This window comes from Heptranchias perlo, chromosome 10 (genome assembly GCF_035084215.1).
Source record: "Heptranchias perlo isolate sHepPer1 chromosome 10, sHepPer1.hap1, whole genome shotgun sequence".
Taxonomy (NCBI): Eukaryota; Metazoa; Chordata; class Chondrichthyes; order Hexanchiformes; family Hexanchidae; genus Heptranchias; species Heptranchias perlo.
In genome coordinates, this window is record NC_090334.1 from 51,459,592 (window position 1) to 51,473,874 (window position 14,283).

The 14,283-nt window shown below is 38.8% G+C and overlaps 1 protein-coding gene across 2 annotated transcripts in view; it reads right to left on the reverse strand.

Annotated features, from left to right (window-relative positions):
- Nucleotides 1-14,194, reverse strand: part of trmt61a (tRNA methyltransferase 61A) — a 33,262-nt gene extending 19,068 nt beyond the window's left edge. The window contains exons 1-2 of one of the 2 annotated variants that reach the window (XM_067991740.1): nt 14,122-14,194; nt 4,052-4,414 (exon numbers count right to left, since the gene is read on the reverse strand). In XM_067991740.1, coding sequence (XP_067847841.1) covers nt 4,052-4,382 — 331 coding nt within the window. In that variant the 5' untranslated portion in view covers nt 4,383-4,414; nt 14,122-14,194. The other variant, XM_067991741.1, reaches the window with a different exon arrangement.
- Between the last annotated feature and the right edge of the window lie 89 nt (nt 14,195-14,283).

A 14,283-nucleotide genomic window follows, 5' to 3' on the forward strand; every position in this document is an offset into this window, starting at 1 on the left:
TCCATCTCCTCTTCCTAGCCAGAGTCAGGTTGAACCAGACTGTACGCATTCTCGACACCCTCTTCGACCTCGGGCTGATGGCTGATACTCCCCGTTACAAAGACCGCCAACTTCCACCTCCATAACATCGCCCACCTCCACCCCTGCCTCAGTCCATCTGCTGCTTATTCATGTTCTTGTCATCTCCAAACAACTACTCTCCTGGCCGGCTCCCATCCTCCACACTCCATAAACTTCAGCACATCTAAAATTCTACTGCCTGTATCCTATCCTACACCTGGACCAATTCATCTATCTCCATTGTGCTTGCAGATATTCATTGGCTCCCAAAGCCTCAAATTTAAAATCCTCATCTCGTGTTCAAATCCCTTCATGGTCTCGTCCCTCCCTATTTCCATAACCTCCTCCAGCCCTACCCGAACTCTCCATTCCTATGACTCTGGCCTTTTAGGTAACCCCCTTGCCTGCACTACCAGGGGTCGTGCTTTTAGCCATCTAGGCTCCACACTATGGTTTCCCTCTCACTGCCTTGCCACCTCTCTCTCCTCCACACTCTGGTTTTCCTCTGCTTCTCTCTCCTCTTTTATAACCCTCCTTAAAACCCACCTCTTTGACCAACTTTTGGTTACTCCTCCTACTAGCTCCTTCCTTGGCTCTATGAAGTGCTTTGTGACATTTTTTCTATGTTAAAAAAGGTGTTATATAAATGTAAGTTGTTAGAATCTACATGAGTTTTCTTTCAATACTAGTGGCACTAGAAAAATTCTTAAACCAGAGGGACTAGATCCTGAAGGCTGAGTTACGATGGCTCTGCAGTCCAATAGGTATTGTAAGCTTGCAGATAAAATCTCAAAGGTTAACCCACATGCAGAGAAGTTCAGTTTTATATTTAAAAGATCCCATCTAAGTGGATTTTCACAAAACTGTTACCAGGTTATGTTTTTATGGGGTGGAATAAAAACTGACCAAGTTTTTATAGTAGTTGCAAATTTCTAGGTTTTATGATTGCTACATATTTGATGGAATACATTAATGTAAAGATGCAGTATGTCCCAAAAGGTATGAGAGAATAAAGTACAATTTGGCCTTGCTTTAAGGTCATATTTCATAGACTGATATTAATATCACAACAGGAGGTTTTTGCTCATTAAATTTTAATGCATATGTAGATTATAAAAGGCCAATGAGATTAGAAAGAAAAACATTACATTAAGATCGTTGATGTGGTGTGAAATACACAAATCTTGATATTACAATGTTATTTTATCAGTGAGACCCAATATCACTAATTAACATTTCTTCAGCACTGCAGAGTTTCAGCTGTTTGACATTTTTTAATCTTACCATGTTCACTGAATACCACACAAAGCTTCATCTCAATATATACACATCAGAGTAGCCATTTCTGTTTTTATTTTTACTACCACATAGGTAACTAAAAATCTTTACCACAGCTGGACACTTGGCACTGACTGGAATGACAGTGGATTTACTTTCACCCTTTAAAAAGGAGCATCATTGTGGCCTGTCTGTAGCAAATACTAGTTTTAAATGGGAAAAGATATATTTTAATTTGGCTAATATGCTAATAGATTGTCACCTGCATATACAGATGTGTTGACTAATGAACTTTCAAATCAGGAATACATTTTCTGATGTATTATTGAACAAATGCAGCTTTATTATAAACTCAAGAAACCTCTAAAAATGAAGAAATTTGAACATGTAAAAGTCTAGTAGACATAGCTATCCATCCAGCCTGGTTATCAATTTTCAATGCGGTGAATACAATTGTTCTACAAAAGTCTTGTATTGCACCTTGTTTGTCAGAGCATAACAGTTACATGGGCTCCCTTCTGCAGTGGTTGTGCAGCACTCTAGTGCTCGGTTTCATGCTGCATAATTTTTTTTTTTAAAAACTACTCTGCCTATAGAAAATTCTGACCATTATAGCAAATATCAGACTTTCAATGCAACTCATTGCTTATTTTTAAGTTCTTTCTGGACAAGGTATCAGGTATCTGGCAACACATCCAGATTATGGTTGGTGGAAGAAAAGCTTCCTGCACATTCTTGACTAGGATCTGAGCTCCTACAGAAGAAATGATTCAACGCTCTGTTCTTTTTGGTACCCATGATTCCTTTCTTTCTAATTCAACTCTGAACTATTCAGTAGAATTCTATCCAGTCCACTACAGGCAGGTTACACCATAATCCTATTTCTTCAGTTTTGTTTAAGGGTTTCAATGTGCAGCAGGATACATGGTCATCAGGATTTGGGAACAGGTTAGATATAAAATGCATAGAACTATGTTACTGCCTTTTTAGTGATGGTACATGCCCTTTTTATAAGCACAGGATATTGTAGTGTACTCTTATCTATGTGGAGACCTACATTATTTTAAAACAAGAGGGATTTTTTATTATTTTGGGGATATATGAAGAGGAAATTTTTCATATTTATTTTTGAACAGTATTTGACACTATTCACATCTGATTTACTGTTTTCCTTGGTGTTTTGCCTTTTTCCATGCTTCTACTTCTGAATAAATAGAAAATTTATTGGGCAGCTCATTATATTCTATGTTCCCTCCTCTCTTTCTCAAGGGATCCAATCTTATCATGGAGATACATACTTAGATGTTGAGGCTATGGATTAAATATTTCTTTTATAAATCAAATTGCTATCAATGCAACTCTGAAATGAATAAAATTGCTATACCAGAGCACTGTATATTGCAAGTACAGGATACTAGCAGTTTGAACACATTGGTGATTTGAGAGTCTCTTATTTTCTGCAGGGACTGTGGCTACTTTTCTCCTACTTCCATAATTGCTTCAACTGTACCTCAAACAATATTTTTTTCCCCCACTTGGTTCCCCTGCTCTAGAAGTTAATTTTTCTATCCTTTAGGTTCACTGTGCCACACACTATTTCCCACCTGAGACAACCAGGCAACTTTTCCAGACCTTCAACAATACTGCTCATGCCAGCACTGGGAGGTTGCAAATTGACATTTCCGTTGATAATCTTTTCACCTTTGCAGTGAATTGCCCATCTCCACTTCAGATGACCATGAAACTGGAAACTTACAATATAGGAGATCTCAATCATCTATCTCCAGGTGCTCAGCCCCTCAGGTGGTCTTAAAATTAATGACATATTTGCACTCGAATCATTTAACTAGATATTTAAACCAGATCCTCAATTAAAGTAAAGCATAATGTTTTGTCCCCAATTTCAACCTCTCCTTATCAAAATTTATAAAGGTAGCAGCAAAACACCTCTGAAGACAAGTTAAATCCACCTCACATCAGCCTCCATTAATATTAAAATTTAAAGTCATTAAGTAAACCAAATACTCTGATGAAATGTAACATGGGTTATAGATTCCACGAGACAAGGTCCAAGAAAACACTTACATTTATATAGCACCTTATCTTATCAAAACATCTCAAAGCATTTCACATAATGAATTACTATTGGAGGGCAGTGACTATTCCAAAGGCAAATAGAGCAACTATTCTGCAACAGCAACATCCCACAAATAGCATAAATCACCAGTTAATCAGTTTTTTTAAAATTGCAATGGTTCAAGGGAGGAAGATTACCCATGATGCTGAGAACTCCTTGTTCTTCTTAACACTTCAGCCAAAAGGTGCAGAGTTCTGAGTACAGTAATATAATTACATTTCCAAAGCCAGTGAATGTGCTATACAATATGCAGCAATAACAACTTGTTATTCAAGATTTTTCATATTCCTAAATACCAAAAAATTCTGTATTACTCATCTACCACTGTATGCCTAGAAGAGCAGAAAAGCAGTTTTCTCAACAACAATTATGGAGATGGTCATGCTTGAAATTAAATACAGCAGCTGAGCAAGTAAATTGGGCCACTATCATCCAGAGAAAATTGGTCATGAATTGAAGAATTTGAATATTTTTTCTTTGCTGCAAGTTAGTCACACTATAATTATCTTTGCTATATGCATAAATATATCCAGTAAAATCTGAGTGTTTAGATTCCGCATTATTCAAACAACCTACCTGACTCACAGACAATCGATCCTGGCTTCAACTCTAGCATCATAATGATCATAGAGATGTCAGTGGAATAGAGGATCTGGGTCCGGTGAGGAAGAGTCACAGTCCAGAGTTCTGGAGTTGGGTGAAGTATATACACCCAACCTCCTTTGCTGCATGTAATCTTTGACCCATACTTTTTCCCAATTAGGTCTGCTGAATGCTTGATAGCCCCATATTTTGTCTGCGTTGCACCACCTTGCTGAACTTTGATCGCAAACATCGAGCCGTGGCCTAGGAAGACGATGGCGGTGTCACCATTCTGAATAACATCTCTATACTCCGCAAAACTCATTTCTGAGAATGGAATGCAATGACTATGACAATCTAAACAAGAAGAATAAAGTAGACAAGAACAAATATCAGGTTAACATCAGATCACCACTTCATAAGTTCAGCATTTTCTCCAACATAGGAAGACAGATATAAATCGGCATCCAAAGTTTTTGAACGGATCCAGTAGAATGCGCACCCTTTACATCAAACATAATCCACTTTTCCGATAGCTTAGTTGGTAAATGCATTACACAGTGTGGGAATGAATCATATACTCGAGGAATGTCCTATGGTTGAGTCTTGATCTGTGCGGTTATCCCACCTCACTCAGGACAACAAAAGGAGGCTCTGTAATTGGCCTTACCATCACCATGCTGGGGCGAGGTAGATGGGAAAAGAGGGTAGAAAGAGGAGGTTGGTGTTCTCCCAGTGCCCTGGCCAACATTTTTCCCCTCGACTAATTTTTTTTTGGGTTAATATATCTAGGTCCTTCATCTCATTGCTGTTTGAGAGACTGGAGTAGGCAGGAGGATCGGGTAAATATTAGAGGAGTAAAAACAGGTTAAAAAACAAAAACCAAGAACAACACAATGACAACTATGAACATCTCAAGCAACAATTTTTAGTTTTTCCAAATGCATTCGTAATAAACAGAGTGAAAGAAAGTATCGGTCCATTTAACCACGATATTGGGAAGCTGGTATCTAGGGACAAAAAGAGTTATTAAATAGTCTACTGCACATCTATCTGCCAATGTCAGATTTTCAGGAACAGCAGAGGAAAATCTAGACAATACGCAAATAAGAGTAATTACATGGTTAGGTGCTCTGAAAATAGATAAACTACCTGCTCCTGACAACTTGCACCAAACAGTCTTAAAAGGAGAATGAGACTGACATTAGTGATGCTCTAACTAACAATTTTGTATGTTTGCTTAATTTGGGACAGATTCCAGAGGATGGGAAAGTGAATAAACACATTTTTTAAAAAATCCTTCGCTGTTAAATTAATGAGAAACTGATCCATTCACACAATTGAATAGCCCACCAATACCAGGTGTCAAGGCTCACACATGAATAATGGTCACTTGGTTAGGTACCAAATGATGCTGGCACCCATGGAGCCAATCAGCCAAGATCTCCTGGAATGGAGGGAAAAGAAAAAAAAGTCATTGGATGCTTAGATTTTCAGAACTCTTGAAAAGGTTCCACATTAATGATTAACAGTTGAGGGTAGAGTAGAAGTTCTGGATTTAAAATTTGCTTTTAAACTGGAAGCAGATAGCCATTAATGGGAACTTTTCAGGCTGGAAAGAGATGATGAGAGGGTGTCCTAGGGGTCAGTATTTGGATCTTTGCTATATTTTTAAAATATAAATATATTGACTTGAACAAGGGAATGGTAAACAAAATCTTTTCAGTTTGCAAAAGCAGCAATACAAACAGATTCAGAAGAATTTGGATTTTCTTTTAAACAAAGTGTTAGATAATTCAATGTGAATAATTGTAAAATAATTAGAATGGGAGCACAGAACTAAAAACAAATGGAGCACGAATCTAGGGGTTGTAGTGGACCGATACTTTCACTCTGTTTATTACAAATGCATCTGGAGAAACTATTTATCATTGCTGGAGATGTTCATAGTGGAAACCAGGAAGGTTTAGCTGCAGTTAAAAAAAGCCAAATGAGTACTAGGTTGCATCAGCAGGGACTAAGTGGAAATCTGAAGGTGATGTATTGCTGCTGTTTCATTCATTGGTCAGACTCCATTTGGAGTACTGTATGCAGTTCTGGTCACCTAATAATAGAAAGATACTTCACCTGAGGAGAGCATCAAAACTTTTTTTAAAAAAAACAAATGTTTTTTTTAAAAAATGAACAACTTTAAAGTGATCTAGTTGAAGTCTTCAAGATAATGAAGGGTATTGGACAAGATTGATTGAGGGCCTGTTCGCTATGGTGAAAGGTTTAAATAATGTGACACAAAATTAAAGTTAAAAACAAGGGAAGTTAGCAGAACTGTTTCACCCAAGGGGTGATAAGAGTTTCAGAGCAAGTTATCAGGCAAGATCAGAGGTTTTACAAACTGGGGTAACATCTGCATTCTGCACCCATGTGCAATGTCTGAGAATTTTGTATTCTTTATTATTTTCTCTCTTTTTCGATGTTTTTTGATTTACCGGCACATTATTTCTGTTGTGTACAGTTTCCTGCAATGATAGCACTGTTTTCCTGTACATTATCTTTTGGAAATTAGAAAGGGGGTATGTCCCAGGGAGCGTGTCAGTATTTGCAGCAGGATCTTCCACACAGAAAAGTTTGAAAAGCAGTGGGTAAGGCCACTGAAACACAGTACAAATGGGCAAAGAAACAACTGATTGTGTTCTTGGATGGAGAAGGGATTGAGCAATTTGGTGATGGCATTGGACAGGTTTGATCCACGAAAAAGGGGCAGGCCTTTTTGGGTCCCAGAAAATTTATGGTTCTTATGATGAAAACAGCTCAATAGCAGGAATTGTTGGACAAAGGATAGGCAGCATCAGCTTAGTAGATGGGAGGAATCCTATGTCTATTATCTGGGACTCAGACAGCTTAAGGATGAAGGCAAGTGGACAATAGCTGCAACAATGTGCTGAGGGCATCAGGTCAAGCTACAGAATTTAAATTCACAATTTTAATGCTATTCTCCAGCATCTTTGACACCCAGCATTGATCAGGCACTAATGAGGAAAGACTATTTAAAAAAGGGAGTTAAAAGCAGGAGTTAAAGCAAATTAATTAGACCTGCTATAATAACGGTTTTAGTTGAACACTCAGTTGGGATAAAAACTTCAGAAAATGAATGAGAAAATATATTCATTAAATGATCCAAAGACTAAAGTGGATCACTGCATAATTAAATACCACATAAGTACTGCATACATCATAAAAATACACGAGACTTAACTACAGAATCATACAAAATGTTCTTGCTCTTGTTTTTTCAACTTTTCTGTGTTGATGCATTCCCTTAAACCCCTTGTCCTACCACCAAGAAAATGGAGCTGAAGATACATAAATTAGCAGTCAGCATGTAACAGGCCCATGCTTCAGTGAGAACAAGGCAGATATATTAAATGAGTCAGTTGGTAGCATTTTCGCCTCCAAGTCAGAAAGAAAGAACTTGCATTCATAGCGCTTTTCATGACCTCAAGACATCTCAAAATGGTCCTCAGCCAAAAGTACTTTTGAAGTGCAGTCACTGTTGTAACATAGGCAAAGCCTACATTTGCACTCAGCCATGCCCACAAACAGCAATAAGATAAATAATCAGATAATTTTTTTTTAAAATGGTGTTGGTTGATAGATCAATGTTTGCCAGGACACCATTGGAACTCCCCTGCTCTTCGAATAGTGCTGTGGGATCTCATGCATCCCCCTCACCAGGCAGACGGAACCTTGATTTAACGGCTCATCTGAAAGACAACACCTCCAACAATGCAGCACTCCCTCAGTACCGCATTGAAGTGTCAGCCTACATTATGGGCTCAAGTCTCTCGAGTAGGCTTGAGCCCATGACTTCTGACTCAGATGAGTGCTACCACTGAGCCAAGGCTGACACCTGGGTTGTGTGTTCAAGAACCATTCCACAACTTGAGCACATAATCTAGGCTGATATTCCAGTGCAGCACTATGGGAATGCTGCATTGTCAGAGGTATTGAATCAGATGTGTTGCCCCATTTGCCACCTTAGATGGATGTAAAAGATCCCATAGCATTATTCACAAAAGAGTAGGGGGTCCCCCCAGTGTCCTGACTAACATTTCCCTTCAACTAAAACCAACAAAAATATTTATTTAATTTATTGTTCATGGGACCTTGCTTTGGGTAATTGGCTGCCACGTTTGCTTACGTAACAGTGACTACACTTCAAAAGTTATTCATTGGATGTGCAGAAGATATAAAAGGTGCTGCATAAATGCAAGTTCTGTTTTTCCTTTCCTTCTAAATGTATCAAAAAAAGTGACATTCATTTCAACCTGTGTTTTTCAAAGTCAGTTGCACAGACCTTTTGGGAGTCTGCAAATGGTTCAAAGTTTCTGGCACTAAGATTACCAATTAAACTACTTCTAGTAATAGCAATAAGCCACCAGGTAAAGGCTCAAGCTAGGAGCCTGCAGCAATGGTTGGTAGCCTCAGGAGCAGAAGCACGACAGAGAAAAGCAGCCAGTAAGAGCATGAGCAGTCCACACTGTAATTTCACTACTTGTGTTTTCATTTCAAGCTGATGCTCCACCCCCTCATTATTGTCCCATTGGCTTATGTTTGCAATGACCAGAGTCAGGGAGCCAAGTTTAGTGGACTCAGCATGTGTGTGCATACAGGCAGCTGTCCTACTTTTTGAATTCATATTCTAAATGTTGCTTAATGAATGTGACATAGTTGACCTCACAGGACCTGCACTCCTCTTTTCCCCCACCGAGAACCCAAGTCTGAAAACCCATTTCCATAATTACTGCACACATTCAGAGGTCAGGCCTGTTATCAGAAACAAAGGATCTACATTAAATATTTTTAAAAGACAGAGCCAAAATGGCAACATGTATAATTTAACCTACACTAATGTCTATCCAGAAGTGTGGGAAAACATTTTTGAACTGCCACAATTGCCCAAGACAGCCACTGCACTAAATCCAGTCTGGTCAAAGTGCCAATCTGGCAATCCTGCAGCAATTCGATATATCAAGAGTACAGACACTGCAGATACACTGAATTATGCAGCTCAACATAATTACTGGAGTTCTCGGATAACCGTGACCTATTTAGAGTTGATAATTAACCTGCTGCTCTCCTTGCTGGGGTGCACCCCTACAGATGCAAGTCACCTCCAGTGCTTTGCCCACGTCAGTCTTGAAAACAAATTTCAGCAGGCTATTCTATCACTTGGGGGGGGGGGGGGGAAATAAAGAGAGAAAGAAAGTGATCCTGTCTTCACCCAAAATTGACACACCCATGCTTCCTGTAAGGTCACTGGATAGCAATCACAAGCGATTACCGATCTCCTCAATAATCTATAGTGTAATGAAAAACCTGTAGCACTCTTACCTCGCCCTCTACTGAAATAAAATAACTCAGGACAGATTAGGAACTGAATTTGTGACCTTCCTAATCTGTATGACTCAGCTACTCGCTGCATAAACTAGCTCAGCCATCAGGAAAGCTGATGAACATTTTAATGGTAGAATCACTCATTCTGGGAACCCTCATGCACATTGATTGGACTCCCCTTTAGTTAGATGGAAACAGTGAATCTTTCATATTAAGGGGATTTTAATAACTATCAAACATTCATTCTCCACTGAAATCATCCCAGACTGATTTTTGCTCAGTGGATGCGTGCACAGCTCTATGGTCCATTAAAGCCAATTTGAAAAAAAACCAATTGCAGGTGGAGGCTGGTGTCCTATTTTTCCAGACAGGCACCCATTTTGCTCAAATACAAAAATAATTATTTTTGCATAATTTATCGTAACGTACACTCTTACTATAATAGTTGTTGTGATGAACATGATTACAATGAACTTTTCACTTCGTTTTCTGCAGAAGTAGGAAACAAGAGCTGATTGAAGTGCTTTAATCAGCTTGAGAAGCTCCATTCCGGCATCAGACGTACTGGAACATTCATTAAAACCATTAGTAGATAGACGGTGATGTAACTGCTGAATTATGGCAGTTGTGCTTGTCCCTGGAATGAAAGATTTTCCCATGCATCACATCTGCTCTCTTGACCAATAGGATTTCCAGGACTCGATAATTTACCAATGTCCCACCACTCACCACCACTAACTGGAACATGAGAAATAGTTGTGACCCATGGTCCAGTGAGCTTATTACCAAGACAGAACTTTAATTGAAAGCCTTACAATGAAGTCAGGATGACTAGCCACATATTAGTAGTTCTGTGGATTTTTTTCTTAGGTGGAGCAGAAACAATCAAGCACATCTTCAGACAAGATTTCTTTTCCAACGGTTTGTTTTGAAAATTTCCTCAAAATTACAACAGCGTTATATTGCAATAAGCCACCTAAACAATTATTAATAAATTATAAATAGCCTTTTCTCTAGTTTTCCAGATTGTTCATCTAAACCTTTGAGCCATTCATCCAATTAGCAAGGCTAGATATCAACGGTGAAGTGCCAAAAATGGCATGAACCACCTATCGAAACGGCAGGTTTTTTTGAAATAGCATGCAGAATACCAACAGGTCATATTAATATACTGTTTGGTTTACATATGTTGAAGAGCAGATTTTGGTAACATTCTGACTCATATTATACAATACCTACCTTCCGCTGAAGCTCAGCATTACTCATCCAGTTAGACCTTTTTTTAAAAAAAAGACACAAGCAGAGAAACAAAACTATACACAAAGCCAACTGATTCAAACTGATCTTGGATTGTATGGAGAAGGCCTTTCCACCTATTTGATCTCATCTTCCAGAATATTAACCCTAACATCATTCCATTACAGCATACAGCAGTTTTTTTTTTAAAAAAAGGAATCCAATGTCTTGCCCTAAATACTGTAATTGTAGATTCTGAAAACTTATTTTTATAGCAATAATGAGCCTAGAAGGCAATGCCAAGAAGCATTTATTACTGCACTAGGAGGCATCTAATATCAATGCAAAGTATTTTGCAATTCGCTTTTTAGTACACTTCACTTGTTGTGTGAGATGCCCTCTGGAAAGAAAAACGCTTGCTGCTTGTGAAGAATTGTTTGTTGTGTGTTTAAATGAATTGGGCACCTGATAACTACAATAAATGGGTTATGCCCTGTGTGATACTATCTATTTTTAAACCCTAAATCCCCCGTGCTTTACTGTTGGGAACGGTTCCATAAGCTTTTCTGCCAGAAAGGAAATAATCTTGTTTGGATCAATATTCCACATACATATTATACAGTGTAATGTCTGCAAGTTGCAGGATTTTATTTGGAAGCTAACTCTGCAGTGTTACTTTATTTTACTAGGAAGGTAATCAATCAGAAATCCCTTCATTATTCGATGCACAACTTGCACAGATTACAAGGAGATTCCTTACACCAATTCAATTTCACATGCAACACAGTTTCAAAATGAATCCATATGTTAATGTTATGAAGCTACATTTCTGCTGTGCTATGTTAGACCAAACAGAAGTTACCTCTCACTTTTTGCAACAGTTCCACCTTTAATACAGCTCTGTGTGCCAATAGGACTTATTATTTGTTATCTCTTTCATCTGGACAATTTAACACTCCTAGATACTCCTTTGACTTAGCCAAAAGTCACATAAACCTTTAAGAATAATTGCTTTATAAGGTTCATTGAAAAAACATTTATGTTTATTTCAAATGCTACAAAATAAATGAGTTCCCAGTCCTCATTGCTTAGTCTTCATTTATTTAATGACTGCTGATGGAATACACTAGTTAGAGTAATCCAGTTAGTGATCAGCAACCATTGTGACCTTTAAAACTCCAATTTTCAATGCCTGAAACTGATGAAGTAATTGATTCGTCTACCCTCAATCAATATTCTCCACAAGTACATTCAAATGTATCTATACAAGACCAATTATGAGTGCTTTTGAAGTACAATTATAATCTTAACACTGGGAGTTGGTCAGAGGCTGGGTATTCTGCAATGGGTGGCTTACCTTCGCACTCCCCAAAGCCTTTCTACCACCTACAAGGCAGAAGTCAGGAGTGTGATACAATACTCTCCACCTGCCTATAGCTCCAACAACATTCAAGAAGCTCAACAATATTCAGGACAAAGCAGTTCGCTTGATCGGCACCCCATTCATCAGCTTAAACATTCAGTCCCTTCACCATCAGTGTATGTGACTGCAGAGTTTATTATCTACAGGATCCACTGCAGCAATTCACCAAGGCTTCTTCAGCAGCACCTCCCAAACATGCAACCTCCACCAGCTAGAAGAGCAAGGACAGCAGGTGAATGGGAACACCACCACCTTCAAGACTCTCACCATCTTGTCTTGACTTAGACATACATCACAGTTTCTTCATTGTTGCTGGGTCAAAATGCTGGCAGTCCCTACCTAACAGCATTGTGGGAGTACCTTCACCACACGGACTGCAGCAGTTCAAGAAGGTCCACCACCACCTTCGAAGGCAACTAGGGATGGGCAGCAACATCCACAGCCCAAGAATGAATAAATCACATCCTGAGTTACACATGGCATTCTAAGTCCCAGATGAAGTTATCAAATTTTAAACATTTTGTTAAAGTTAGAGTGGCAAGGCATCAGATTTTAAAATGATTGAGTGTAATACAGCATATATTGATAGAGTACCAGAGGTCAGTGGAATGCTTAATGCTAAAGTTACGTTTAGCCAGGTGGTTACTAAAAGGAAAGATTCAAGGCATGAGAGCAAATAAACATATCTAAAAAAGCTTAAACCAAAAAAAACTACAGAGAACAGTAAATAAGATACAGGAGAAGTGACTTTGAATCAGAAAATTCAAAACAAGGACAGCAAGGACTAGACTGCAGAGCTGATAAATGGTGTGGCAATTTAGCAACAAGCATCAGGAGTACACTTTGTATTTCAAATCCAGCATACCAGACAGCACGAGAAGAGCAATGCTAACTCAGCATTGATTCATAGACAGCTAAGCAAAGACTCTTGATTAAGTTTTAATATATGTAACATTAAATATGCTGCAATTATAAGCATCTAAACCTTAAGTATATGATGGTTATTAAGGTGATAGTGCTGAACAATCATGAGATCAAAAGATATCTCAGTATCCAACATGTGTGCATGATCAACTTCTACAGAATAATTGTGAAGACATTTTACATGGCAGGCAGCAGCCAAAACACTACACCAGTTAATGGCTACCATAAACTCATGAAAAGTTGACTAACTCTTTTAAAATTACCTACAATGGGAACTGAGTGGTACATCAGACAGTGTACTGACACATTCACCTCTGGGATCAAATCCAGTCCAAGCTGAAGAGACAAATATTTCCACTCTGTTTGACTACAAGGTTCTTAGGTGAACTGAGCTTGAGCAATCTCATTCCAGTTTCTAAATGACAAAACTGCTCAAATTTGGCACTAAATCACCAAAGAAAAAGACTCTCTTACTCAAAAGAAGGCACAAAGAGTGGTGTGGTAGATGGAAAAACTCACACTGCTACAGCAGATAGTGCTCTGAGGCTGTGGTGAAAGCACCAAAGTAAAAAGAATATTGTTCTGTAGCTGGGCCATATTATATCTGACCTGGGACTTCTTGACACTAAACCAAAGAGTATTCCATTCTACAGTCCTTTCTTTGAACAGCACACACATTTGTAACGATATTAGGCAGGAACAATCTCGAATGCAGAGTTTACCAATAATGTCTAAACTGGTGGACAGTCTGGTTCGAATCTAGTTAAAATTAAATGTTAACAATGTCACATTATAAAGCAAAAAGCTCTGTACATTTCTGTAATTTCCCTTGCAATTTATTTTTAAGGGTATTTAATACAAATATACAGCGTCTAACAAAACAGGGGCAAACTTAGTGCAGGCAATGATAGACACCGCACTCACAGCAACTCCATCGGCTTTAACCGGGGTTCTCCTACGCGTGCATACAAGCTCCACGCTGAGCCCGGAAAATCCGTAAACTAACGAATGCCTCGGTAACGTTATCAGTAGTTCTACCTCTAAAAGCCATTCCTAACGCACATGTCAACAGGAAGCAAAAACTCACCAGCTACACCACTCACGCATGGAGTCCCAGCACCAGGCGCGCGCCGATGACGTCACCCCGGGGGCCGCGCGCCATTCATTGATTGACAGATCGCATTGTGAATGGGATTAAATTTACCAGCCAATGGGAGCTCGGTCCTAGCGCGCTATATAATCCAATGGG